This window comes from Aphelocoma coerulescens (assembly GCF_041296385.1).
Source record: "Aphelocoma coerulescens isolate FSJ_1873_10779 chromosome W unlocalized genomic scaffold, UR_Acoe_1.0 ChrW_unloc_scaf_4, whole genome shotgun sequence".
In the NCBI taxonomy this organism is placed as follows: Eukaryota; Metazoa; Chordata; class Aves; order Passeriformes; family Corvidae; genus Aphelocoma; species Aphelocoma coerulescens.
In genome coordinates, this window is record NW_027184083.1 from 432,904 (window position 1) to 446,873 (window position 13,970).

Here is a 13,970-nt window from a genome sequence, read left to right on the forward strand (position 1 = left end):
CGCTCCCCCACCCCCCCCCTGTGCGGGCTGCCCCGGCGGTTGAACCGGGGGGGGAGACCCCCCCTCGGTGCGCAAAGCTGGTGCTACCATATCTGTATCTGTCATATCAATTTCTCTGTCCGTATTAGTATACGAGTCAGCTTGCTGCGGCTTTTTCTTTCCCTTTCTCTTCCTCAAAGTCATTTCCATATTACTTTTGTCTACCACATATGCTTCTTCCCTGTTCAAATACATAGTAAAAAGTTCTGCATATCTTAGTTCATCAAACCTACGTAATGATCTCAATTCTGCAATCAGGTCATTAATGATGTTATTTTCCAAACTCCAATAGCGAGGCCAATTTCCTTGACTTAGTTTTAAAGTTGGCCAAACCCGTGTGGACAGTCTAATCAATTCTCGGGTATCCAAAGTAGTTTTTCGCCCTGTCAGCCATTTCCAGTGTTTTATTATCAGCTCTAATGGGCTGTTAGGAGGGATTTTTTCATTCACACCACCCATATTTTCTCACAGACAGGAAAACTCTGCCAGAGGAAAGCTCTCAACTCCGGAATTCAACCTGCAGTCTGTCCTTGGAATTCCGATTTCCCAGGCAGTTTATCTAGGTTACTACACAAACACTTCAAAACAGCACTTTAAAACACTAAAAAGCAACTAGTTTTAGCAAGCAGTAAATGCGCGCGCGCGAAAATCTGGTCTCAAAAGGATTCGAACCCTCAACTTCCTGACGCCTCAACCAACCAACCAACCAACCAACCAACCTCTGAGCCACTCCTGCGGCTGCCTCGGGTGCAGCCTCTGGGCTCCTGTGGATTCAACGGAGGGCGTCCCCTCCTTTCCACAGTTCGCAGGGGAAAAGTTTAAGCTTTCCCCTTTTGTGGGCTTTCATACCCCCAACCTTTCCAACCCCCTTGGAGATCTCCTTCCCTAGTGCTAGCACAGTTTCAGTAAGTACTGATCCCCTTTTCACTCACCTCTTTCCGTGCTGGGTCCTAAAGTCCTGGTCACAGTCTTAGATTGTTGCTCCGGCCCCTCTGTAATTTGCCGGCAAAGAAAGGGGCAAAGCAAGATGTGTTCCAACCCAAGACTGCGAGTTTCAAGGTCTTCAGGGTCCCTTCGTGGTCGCCAGCATCCTAATCCTGACAGCAGGAGAGTGTATGATGCCGCTTCATGTAACACAAACTAGTTTAGAACATCATTCTGCTTTGTCTGCTTTTATCTCAGTAGTTGCCCTGTTCCTTTTTGATTATGACCCCTTCTTCATAATTATTGACTTAAAAAAGGCTTGTGAACAATTCATCTCTGTGTGCTTTGCTATATACCTCCTCCTCACTTGAAACAGCATGGCCATACTTTGCTGGAGCTGCTTTGGCACATCTCTGTACGACAGTATCAGACAGTGCCACAAATTGCTGTAAAAAAAGGATGTTATTGGATGAATACTTTCATTTAGAGTGTTTCTATTGTTTCCATGTAAGCTTCAGTACACCAGTGTATCATATACCTGCATTCAGGAGGAAGGAACCCCCCCCCGAGTCCACAGGATTATACGCTTTGCAGTTTTTAGTAGAGGACCTCACTTAGAATGACAGCAGAATATGATAAAGTTGCTTGAATTACCATATATTAAGTAGAACAGGAACTGCAGATCAGAGCCTCTCTGTTAATTAATTAATACCCAAACTCCACAATAGTAGTCATAAATCATGCTAGGACTTTGTCAAGTTTTATTTGTAAGCCCCTGTGATGTTGTTGGAACACACTGCATTGCTCACTGCTCCGTTTGGTTGTTGAGATCATACAAAGGAGCCAGACCCTTGGTGGCAGCAAGAAATTGGGCAGATGCTCTCAGCTGGCTTTTCCATGCTTCTTGTCTTCCAAAGACAAGCTGGAAAAAAATGGTTTTTTAGCAATAGGCTGAACACTAGTTTCCCAAGAGGAATAGTAGAAGATTTGCTGCTTGAGAATTTTAGAAACACTGAAATTAGTGAAGGAGGATGGTAAGGGAGAGAAGATGGGATAAGTACAGGTGCCTACTTGTAAAATTAGTGACTTCTGCTTGGAGAGGCTGCTCTTTCTGAGCTGCCAATGAAAAGAGTGATTTGGGTGGGGAAGGACTGAGCAATGACACCCATCAACAAAAGCCTTTGAACAGCCAGTTCAGTCCATTTGTGTACACCTGAGCACTGTTCAGCGGACATGTGGATGCCTCCACTGCCAAGCAGAGCCTGCTGGCAGTAGACTTGCTTTTCTTAGTTACTTTTCATGCAGCTTTTAGAAGCATCCCTTGGGATCTGCAAAACAGAGGTTTGCAGTCATTGCTTTAGTAGCAGATGTAGCCAAGCTCCATTGTTCCCACATGGCTGGGATGTGTCTGGCACAGGGTCTCGCTGGCCCATGTCTCTTCATCTTCCAGCTCCCTTGGCTTTCTGAGAGCCAAGCAGCACCACAAGCATAGCCCTAGTAATACTTCAGAATGGTTTTGTCTGTTTTGCCACAAACAGGGAACTCCAGGAAGGCAGAAATATCACAAGCTTGTTCAAGCAACTTTTCACAAGATAATGGCTGCAGAAAAAATGGAATATATTCCAGTGGGATACGCTGCAAAATGTTCAGGTTATGGTAGTTCTTAAAAGTCTAAACTGTTGGCTTCCTCTGGTCTCTGCGGGAGGAGAATAAGCTCGTTATTTCCACTTTTTTAACAGTTCTGCTCTTCTCCTCATTAAATATGTTTTCCTTCATTCAAGCAAACCACATTGCCTCTCCTAGTCTCTACTTCACCTTCTCCTCCTTTCCCAAGGCTTTTTTTCTGTGTTTTCTGTATTAATTTCTTACATCCAGCTTCTAGTACCAGGCAGCCTTCACTATTCGATCCTCTGGGTCAGGGGCACAGCCAGCCTTAGAGGTAAAAGGTTCTGAATCCATAACACAATCAGTCTCCCTAAGAGCAAATAATATGTGAACAAGGTTGGGGTGTTGCTGGCATACTCACTATGAGCGCAGGTGTTACCAAAAATTTGGTAAAATAAAAATCTCCTTAACACCAGTGTAGCATTAAGAAGCAGGCATTCTTTATTCACTGAATGCATGGGGGGGATAGCTCCTCCCAAAAGCCGTGCATGCTGAGTACAGGAATGTTTCTGTTTATATACTGTATTCTACATACATATTCATTGATTGTCCTGGACTAAACATACATAGGATAATCATTTCCCTGAAATCATTAACATTTCCCCCCCCCCCTTACACATGCATTCTGTCCTGAGGGTCTCTCTGGTGGTCCCTGGTGGTTGTAGGCCCCAATGTTCCAGGTAACCTGGCTGAGTTGGCAGGACACTGAGGCTGGTGAACTTCCAGTTCTCCTTCTTACACAATGGTCATTGTGCAGTTCCATAGGCCAGTAGTTTTTGGAGAACAAGCATTGTGTTAGCTTACTAGGTGTAGGCCATTTATCATCTGGTAACACAGGCAGAGTCCACAACACCATCTGCACCACTTCTGCACAGATACTGTAGCCTGCTCTGAGGATAACCTTATCTCAGATTTTGTCATAACATATTTTATGTTAAGTGATCAAAACCACCAAGACAAGAATCTCATACTAGGACACCTGCAGATGAAAGCAGCTCTGACTGCAATCTGGCTTTGTTCCAAGGACAGTGGGAAGCAAGCATAAGAACAATCAGGATGCAAAGGAAAGATTTAGATTGAGGGCAAAGACACCATCACAGTTTTTGTCTGTTGCAGAAAAATTGAAGCTCTGTGTTATGAAAAAAGACATTTCTCAAGAAAAAGATGTAGTGATTTTTAAAAACTGATTAAATAGCACCACAAAGGGGTCTCCTCCTAGATCCCCGATAATGTTTTGTTCACTCATGTTCAGTTTTGTGGATGAAAGAACTGTTGTGCAGTGGATACCACTGAATTAATGTATTTTCCTTACTGTAAAAGCTCTGAATCCTGTATTTCAACACACAAACTCAATAGAGTAATTAGAGGTGCAAAGTCATCATCAGCTTTTGTAATACTTCTGGTGAAGTAAAAGTCTATAAAATAATAGAATTTTAAAAGAGCTAGTCTGAGTGGACTTTTACGCTGCACCCACCAGGTCAAATTCCTCATATTACTAAATTTAGGAGTGAGACCTCAAATGTGCTGTGTTGTGGGGTGCTGTGTAGGAGTTCATGCAGAAAGACAAAATCTCTGATTTTCAATAGAAGAATAGTAGGAGCACCAAGCCTCTGCCTTCCCCTAGCTTCCTTCTCACTATTTATTGCTAGTGTCATGTACTCATTGATAGAGGAAAAAAAAGAATTGCTAGAGGAAAAAATGAGCAATCTGATATAACAAGCAGTGCTAGTGATCAGGTTCACCAGAATGAAGTGTGGAGTGTCCCAACTGTTTTTTCTTCCAGGGAGGAGTGTGTTCTCAATGCATGTCCAGTGTTCATCCCTGTGAAACTGCTCTGAACTATCCAGAGACACAGCCTGCTTCCTCTGAATTGCACCCATTTAAATGTCTTCGTTGATAAGGGAGGACTTGCAAGGAAGTTGTCTTGGTTTAAAAAACCCAGATGTCTGCCAAGGAAGGCGGGAACCTTCCTGGAATGGAAACATGACCCCCTCCCTCCAAATTATTATAACTTTGAAATGACGGGGCTTCCAGGCAAAAGTATGGGAAAAGGAATAGCAGTTCTTTACTAGAAAATAGATATATATATACATATATATCTAAAGACAAACAGACAACAACAACAGCAACAACTCAAAAAAAAAATTTAAAAAAGAGAACCCAATAACAGCCTTTTCCCACCTGTCAAGTGATTTCCCCTTTGGTGTAGTTACGACCACAACCGGCAGGGGGCGCTGGTGGCTCAGGTGAGGCGACAGCTGCAGTGACTCCCTTGCAGCTGGCAGAGGGTGCTAGCAGGCTCCAGCGAGGCAGGGAAGGTGTGATGATTCCCCTGCAGCTTCAGGGGGCACTCTACTGGAGTTCGGCAACCTCCTCAGGTGGTGGTGGAGGTTCGGACGAAGGGGAAGAGAGGAAATTGCTCCTTTTGTAAACTCACAGGCAGCAATCGGTTTAGGTACCACCCCTGGCAGCGGGCAAGAATAGTGAAGGCAGGCAGATCCGATTGGGTAGCAATCGGTCTCGGTACCACCACCGGCAGAAATGGTGAAGGCAGGCAGATCCAATCCTAGTGCCAAGTTACAATGTAGCAATACCCCCAGCCAGATACACACACTCAGCCACCCATGCGGCCGCTCTCCTTGATCCCTGAACCAGAAGGGAAGAGACAACCCAGCCCCGCCCCCATCTCCCCTCAGGGTCCTGGCCGAGCTTACATCTCTCGCGATGTCCCCCAAACCCCGAAGGAGGGGGGAGAACAATGATGAGGGGGGACAGTGGCAATTCCCGGTACAAATGATTACGGGATACACCTTATGAGCCCTCCCCAAAACATAACTGAAACAGAGAAAGCCAACTATCATATGGCTTTGCTCTAGACTATGTGTGGTATTGAGCTTTACTGTGTGGTTAACGGACAACATTTAATTATTTCAGGCTTGTCATTCCCAATAAAGGCTATTCGTCATTAGATCAGAGTCCAGATGAAAAGCCACTGGTAGCCCTGGATACAGACAGGTATGCAAAGGGTTAATAAGATTTTTATATATATTTATATATATATAAAAGTGCAAGCAAGTTTTCATGCTATAGTGCAGCACTGAAGCTAATTCCTGCTGAAACTGCTCTTGTGGGCCACTTGCATTCTTCCTTGCTGTGCACTTCAGCATATGCTGTAACAAGTCTGTGTGTGTAAACAAGTAGGAAAAGATGTGAGTAAAAAACACTTTGATGGAAAGGTCTCAGGGTTACAGACGAAAGTTGGTCTCCAGACTTTCTTGATGTAATTTCTCTGTGGATGAAGTACAGCTTCATGACACAAGAAAGATAGGGCTAACCAGGGAATACAGGTCTCTCTAATTGTTGTTTCCTTCTTTGCTGCATCTTGTCATTCCCTGCAGTGATGATGACTTTGACATGTCCAGATATTCCTCCTCAGGATACTCATCGGCTGAGGTGAGTTATACTCTCTCCTGCCATCCTTGCCATGAATGCTAATAGTTGAACAGCCAGAAACAACTTAGAATGGCCTTGTGCTGCCAGAAACAGTTCCACAAGGAATTTACCAGTGATGTAGACTCTGAGCCTGGAAGGGGCCATGGCAGAAACTGTGTCATATTTCTGTCTTTCCTGGTGATCCAGTTGGCTCCATCCCCACACTTCCATGCCACAGACACAGATCTGCCCATCGGCTGTTTTCACAGATACCTTTGGCTTCACTTAAGCTTTTCCCAGTTCTGCTCAGTCATGCAGTGTTGGCCCACGTGGTGCAAATGCATCAACTTGTCTGTCACAGCAGATCAGAAACTGTATGCATGCCAAGGACACAAATAAAGGATCTGAGGGTGTGCTGTGATTTCCAGTTCTTGTGAGAGTCAGGGTCACCCAGTGCATGTTTACTTGGAGCACCAGATATTCTAGGGAGGACTTGCAGATATGAACTTTTGCCCTTTCAAAGAGAAAAGTCAGGGAAGCTCTGGTTTGTTAATCCCTTTGCATTGTTTCTGAATATATTCCCAAGGTCTCTTGTGAATTAGTTGTTCAGACTCCAGGTACTGCTTCTGCAGGATCTGATTTTACATCCAAGGTGCTGAACAGCCATTATGCACACAAGCCATGGGAACTCTTCCTCTTTTTATCCCTTCCTTCGAAAAATACCTCTGAAATGCAGAGAAATGTCCAAGAGCAGGGACCAGATCAGCTGATCTGGGCCATCTCTGGGCCCTGATGAAATGTTGTTCACCCATATCTGGCTAGACAGCACTTGAATTTGAGATTACAAAAAGCCAAGAAGCTTCACCACCTTTCAACTGCTACAGTGCCCCAAACTGAAAGGAGGGACTGCCCAGCTGCCAGTCAGTTTATTATCATCATTATTACATTACTTTAAATGAGAATTTATCTTTATGGAAAGATTATTCCAGAATAAAATACTGTATCAATTTGCTACTCTGGAATATCTCACTCTAGATATTACTATTCTGGAAGAAGTTTTAAAAACAGAAGGCAGCTCTCACCTGTGGTCAAAAACTGTGACTCTTTCATTGATGGGACATCTGCTAATGATAGGGAAATATATTCCGGAATAAGGGACTTCTTTCCTCTTCCAACCATCAGAAGGAAGAAGTCTCAAGTGTTTGTCTGTTTGTCTGTAGCAGATCAACCAAGACTTGAACATCCAGCTGCTAAAGGATGGGTACCGGTTAGATGAGATCCCAGATGATGAGGACCTCGACCTAATCCCCCCTAAATCCGTCAACCCCACCTGCCTGTGTTGCCAAGCCACCTCCTCCACCGCCTGTCACATCCAGTAGTGAGGCCAGCAGGCTGTTATCAGTGCTTTCCACTATAACTGTAAAACTTAAGTCATCGCTTCCTCCTATGGTAGGACGTGCACCTCTTTGTGTTCATGGACCCAGAAGAAACCAAAAAATTAATTTTATGATTGGTTAATAAGTTATTTTAAACTATGATAAAACAAAAGACAAGTTGCTCAAAGTGCCAGGCATTGCCTGGCAAAACTGACTGGTCTGGAGAGCAAATGTAGATGGGTCCAGAGATACCTCCTTGGTTTGTTTAGGCACTGGAGATGTTTTGTAAGGTGTCTGTTCCAGAATGGGAAGGCTCAGATGGAGCTGCAGTTACTGCTGCCCACTGAAACCAATCCATCTACAAGATCAGGGGTGAGTCTGAGGTGTCAGAGGGTTTTACCTGTGGGAGAAGGTCAGTTCTTAATTGATTCACTAAACCTGATACATTTGCATAGCTATAATTATACCATAACTGGGACACAGAAATAGGAACAGAGCAAGGCATCCTTTCTTATGGCAAGGCTAGTCAGGACTAGCATGACACAATTAATTTACTTGCAAAAGGGACAAATAGGTGACATTTCACTGAGTCAGTACTAGTTAGAGCTGTTGTGTCACATATCCAATGCACTCTGTTCTTAGTTCCACATTAAATTATCACCAAACACATTGGATTCAATCTGCAGTCTATCCATGCTCTTCAGGGATTCAGTCTTTGCCTGAGAATACCATACTCCTGAGTTCAGTCCAGCCATGTATACTGACTTCAGCCAATACTTCATTCCTGTGAGACCCATGTGCTTTCCGAAATCTTAGTGTGTTCAGCTAAGAAAAAATGAGTCCTGCACAAGACAGAACTATAACTGTTCAGTCTGAAGGTCAGTGCCAGAAAAACTAGTTGAAGAAAGCACATTTTCACAGAGCTTGGCTGCTGATATTGTCTTGACACTGCATCTCTTGGTGCCCATGTGTAGGAACCCAGAGTGCCAAGAATATTTCTCTGCCTGTTTTTAAGGGTTCTTACCCCCCTGAACAACACTGTTTTAGCTTCAAACCTTGGAAAAAATTACCAACAGTCAGACAACAACTAGAATTCTCTCCCATCCAGAGGACTAGATTTACGACACGGTAAAGTGTCAAATGGTGCCCCGTGTGAGGACCAAACTCACAACCTTCAGATTATGAGACTGAGAGATTTATTAATGCTGAAGGTGTCTGTGGTAGTGTCAGACTGCTGTTGGCACATACTACATGTTTTCTCTAACCTCAGACAAGTCACATCCCCTCTTGATATCCATTCCCTTCTGCAGCACAGGGAGAAAGCTGACTTCCCAAGATGCTACCAGCACCCTGCATCCATCTGCATGGATGTTGCCAAGTATGTGGTGGACACCATTGATAGGATAGCTCTGCAAGCAAGATGCGAAAAGCATTCTATAGAAGTTTTGCATGTATTTTCAAAGTACTACAAAGAAAAGCAGCACAACCCTGCTTTCCCTCTCTTTACCATTTTCTGATGTTGCATACATGTGTCAGAAGGCTGCAGAGAGGAGGTTAGTAAAGAGATTAAACAACTTTGGAAGCAGATGTTTGGCAAGGATGTTTCCCACACATTTGGCAGCTGACTCTTGCACAACTGACTTCTCAGTCTGCATGATGCCAGAAAGACTGTGTAAAAATATTTGGTGGCACAACAGCACCATCCACTGCTAATGAAGTTAAGGAACTTAAGAGGGCAACAAGGACTTAAAATACAGATGCCAGCCCCTGTGAGAAACCTGCACCTGCTCAGTCTGGCATTAATCTTGCATAGGTAATCCCAAATCACAACCTCTTCCTCTATGCTGAGTTGCTGAACCTTCTGCTACAGGGTTTGTGCAGCTCTGTAACAGATGCGGGTTTGTCTGATGAGATGTGGTTCAAGGTTTGGAACAATCCCTTACACAGGAAAGCCTTGAAAGGAAGTGACAAGGATTCCATGTTCTAGAAGAGAAAAGCACCTTAAAATGAGCACTTTTCCATGACTTCCCCTTAGGCTCAACCTAGCCAAGTTTGCCCTGTGGCACTGCCCATTTATGCAGATGGTTCTTTTGAAACGTGAGAAGTAGAAATAGGGTCATGTGAAGAGTCAGCTCTGAAGGGTGGTAGAGGTCAAAGCCAGGGTATATTTACATTGGCACATGCAGCCTGTGCTTGCTGAGCCAAGCAGCAGCCAGGTGACAAAGCCTGCTTCATTCTAGGTAATAGTGGCCATACCCTGTGTGAGCTTTAAGGGAGAATGGTAAAAGGAGAGCCCAGGCAAAAGTGCCAGTATATACCCTCAGATCATTACATGGATGCTAAAAGTAAGAGCATGAAACTGCCATGGGAATATCCCAAAGGAGCCATTCAATGCTCTCTTCCTTCCCATCATCATTCACTATCCCAGTTGCACTCTTTCTGAGTGTTGTAGAGCAACATGGGCACCAGCAGGACAAGTTGCATCTTTCCTTGGTGCCTGTGGAGAGCAGCTCTTCCCATTGCTTCCCAGACCCAGCTGCCAGGAGAAACTGGTGGTGACTGAGCCTTTGTCTTTCTGTAAAAAGCTGCTCCAGTAAAAGATGGATTTGCTCCTGGAAGGAACCCATCTCACCAGTTGTGCCTGGACTGTGGAGTCATTCCAAGTAACAAATGGTGATACAGGCGGTAGGATTGCATCAGGGAGTGGAAGGTGCAAAAGAAGTCTCATTAAAATGTGACTGTCTCAAATGTCACTGCAAACCAGCAAAGTAGGCACCAGGAAAAGAAAAGGCCATGCTGAGATAATTGCTCCTATCTGCTGAGATGTTTGTCCTGCCAGAGCAGCATTTCTTCCATGGTTGCCCATCCAGCTGCCCCGGATGAGCTCACCAGGAAGAACTGCTCTCTTACCTGGGCTGCGTTTTCCCTTCTGCACTGGTCCCAAAAGAGCTGCAACTCCACCTTCTCCATCTGTTACCCACCTTCCTCAAGCTCGCATAATCTAGATGTGAAGCTTTTTGGGAGATGTAAGATAAACCCACTGAGACAGCTGGAAAACTTGGACAAGCTCTCTTCACAACAGCCCTTCTGGTTTTTATCACCTTCATCTCCATCCCCAGCTCACTGATTTCTGGGCTCAGTTTTTTGCATGGAAAAGCTAGGATAGCAGCTGTGTTTGGCTTGTAGCTGCCTCTGTCTTGAGACAAATACAAGGCAACCATTGAACCATTAGGACATCCAACATCTGTGATGGTGATTGAGACAGAGCAGGCTGGGGTTTCTCTTCACCCACCTGAAGGCAGTGGGGCTGAGGGTTAGCTAAGCTAATGTAAAACCTTGGTGTGAGCCAGCTGCTTTCATCCTCCCAGGCTCAGCACTGTGGGAGATCTGGGACTCAAGCACCACGTCCCAGGCCTATAAGCCCATATGCAAATAGACTGGAAACCCACAGCAGAGGCACAGTTGGAAAGCCAGTCAGCTGTGTCCTCACCATGCTGTGGCAGAGTTCTGTGAGATGCACTGGTAGGGCTGTAGTTGTGCAGAGAGAAAGATGAAGTCTTTGCAGGGAAGAAAATTCAGAAAAATTTTATTCTCCCCCTTTTTGCACATTTTTAACATTTTTTACTGCTTCCACAAGGGTTATTGAACCTTCAGTTTAATAAAGAAGGAAATGAGCCAACATTAAATAGCTTTCTGAAGGGTTCTGAAAGCAGACACCACTTGCATGCAGTTGGTCTGTGTCTGTGACCTCCAGACCTCATTGTACATCCTGTAGAGTCCCCATGTGTTGTGGGAACTGGGATGGGAGAATCAGTGCTGACCATCATGTCAAACAGCCCCAGCTTTCCAATTGAAGAGGAATTAGACCATGAAGGGGGGGGAAGCAGCAGTGACAATAGAAGGATAGCTAGTTGTCACAGGTAAACATCGGTATCCATGTCCAGTGGCTAGTCGCAAGCTTTGTTATATTGTACTTCCTCCTTCCACTCCTCTTTTCTCAAAGCAGCTATCATCTTCCCCCTCCTTCATGCACTAATGAGCATCAGAGGCAGTTACATCAAAAGTGACTCTCAGCCCAGTTCTGCACTCCCCTCTCCCACCCAATCCCAAGGCAGCCCAGACAGTGGTTGGCCATCGCAAATCTAAATTTTTGGTAACTCTGCTTGGGTTTCTTTCCTCGTGTACCATACCTTCCTCCCCACGCACTCTAGCAGGGCAGTACAGGAGGCTCCAACCATGTCCCAAGTAACTTCTTTGCCCCCTGGCAGCACCTTACATACATGAACCTTACTGTGAATGTACCGTGTCAATGCTGGTGAGATCTGGTGCTGCCAATCTTGCATAGGTGGCAACTGATTGGGATCCTTTGGGAGAAACCAGAAGGAAGTAGCTACTGTCCCTTTTCCTTTTTGAGGGAGAGTGGGATTTTTTGGTATTATGATTATTGTCCACCTTCCAGTGACCAAGTTCTGGGCTTCATTAATAATGGGTTAATTTGCTGTCCGGACAGGTATGGAGCTTCACACCAACCTTAATGGCAGACACCATGTCTGTATCCAGAGCCTGGATACAGGCTGGGTTTTTCCCATGTTGGCAAAGTGCTTTCAGCAGGCTCCAGAGAGCCATTTCTGGCAGACAGGGAAACAGCACTCCTCAGAGTTCGGATCAAATCTGCACTTGCATTTCATGCCCTTAGCTTGGATAAAAATCAACCCCAAATACTTCCCAGGTCTCCTTTCCCTGTGTGGTGTCCAGTGCCTCAGTGGAGACAATGGCAGAAGGCATTTGGGGGTCACCAAAAGCAAGATCCTTTTTGGATGTATTTAATGGAAATATCTTTCAGGAGGAGAGGAGACCTCACAACCTTTCTGTAAATGTCAGAGTGGGAGACTAATTTTCATCTGTCTTTGCATATAGTGAAACATAGTTGAAACAGCCAAATGCGAAGTACAGTTAAATATAGGGTTTGACCTGAATAACCCTTTAATTAGGAAGATAAATTTGTTGTAGCTTGACCTTAGTTCATGTAAGGAACCTGTTAATCATTTGACATGCACAGTGTATTAATGCTGCACTTAACTTGGCCATTGGTTTTATTATCTAGGTTTGGGAGACTTTTCACTCTTGAAACATCAATCTGCATCTTGTATGGGGCAGGGGCGTGTTTCTTTCTTTTTTCCTGTTCAGAACATGTAGCACACTGTTGTACTTCTGTTCCCATCCATGTAGAGTATTGCCTTAAATAGATCGTGCTGTGGTTTGTTTTGGGTTTTCTTTTTTCTACCATCCGTTTTATGCATTAATTTATTTTAAACAGTGGGGGATTTCAAAAACATGAAATATGTATAATTTTTTTAAACATTTCCATTGCAGTATTTATCATTGTTACTGGTTGTGTATAGTGTAACGGAATTAATATTAAAAAGCATACATATGAAAACCAGCCTGCCAGACTGTCATTGGAGCGAACTGTGGTGAGAGAGTATGAACCACACCATCTCGTCTGAGCCCCCAGCAATCGCGGATACTGAAATCAGGGGGTACTAGTCTTCATGCCATGGCAAATACTAGTTGCTTGGGTCCAGTAGAAGCAGCTGGTGTGGAGCTGTGCCGTACAGCACAGTTAAACCTGCCAGGGCCATCCAGTCCCCAGCCAGCATTTGGGAAGGCTTCTCCTCATGGCAGCAGGACCCATCCCCTGCATCTAGGCTATGCCTCTCCTCCCAACAGTGACAGAAGCAGAAGGAGGTGCTGCATCTATACAACATCAGTGGGTGAAATAACCTTTTCTCCAGCCTTGCAGCCATTCTGCTCCTTAAAGCTATTGGCACTAGAGCTGAACACTGATTTTAGAGGCCAACATCAGCAGCTGGAAATGCCAGGGACTGCTAGGAACAGGGGATAGCCACCGGGAGCCACTGGCTCATAGAACCATAGAATCATCAAGGTTGAAAGACACTTAAGATCATCCAGTCCAACTGTCAACCCAACACTATCATTGTAACCCCTAAACCACATGACCCAGCGCCAGATCCAGATGCATCTTAAACACCTCCAGGGATGGTGACTCCACCTCACTGGGCAAACTATTTCAATGCCTGACCATCCGAACAGTGAAAAAAATTTCTAATATCTAATCTGAATCTCCCCTGTCTCATCTTAAGGCCATTTCCTCTTGTCCTCTTATTGTAGGCACGGCAAAAGAGACCAGTCCCCACCTCACTACAGCCTCCTTTCAGGTAGTTGTAGAGAGTTGTACATGAGGTCCCTCGTGAGCATCCTCTTCTCAAGACTGAACAACCCCAGGTCCCTCAGCCATTCCTCATAAGACATATTTTCTAGGCCCTTCACAAGTGTTGCCCTTCTCTGGACATGCTTCAGTGCCTCAATGTCCTTTTTAAAGGCACTGAAGGCAGTACTCAAGGTGTGGACTCAACAATGCTGAGTACAGAGGGATGATCACTTCCCTAGTCCTGCTGGTTCCACTATCCTTGACACAGGCCAAGATGCCATTGGCCTTCTTGGCCATCTGGG

General features: G+C 44.9%; 1 protein-coding gene across 1 annotated transcript in view; it reads left to right on the forward strand.

Moving 5' to 3' along the window:
- The window catches only part of LOC138102887 (protein FAM219A-like), a 279,179-nt gene extending 271,740 nt beyond the window's left edge, over positions 1–7,439 (forward strand). The window contains exons 4-6 of the mRNA XM_069000657.1: positions 5,563–5,643; positions 6,027–6,081; positions 7,284–7,439. Coding sequence (XP_068856758.1) covers positions 5,563–5,643; positions 6,027–6,081; positions 7,284–7,439 — 292 coding nt within the window. The remainder of the gene's footprint in view (positions 1–5,562; positions 5,644–6,026; positions 6,082–7,283) is intronic.
- The last annotated feature ends 6,531 nt before the right edge of the window (positions 7,440–13,970 follow it).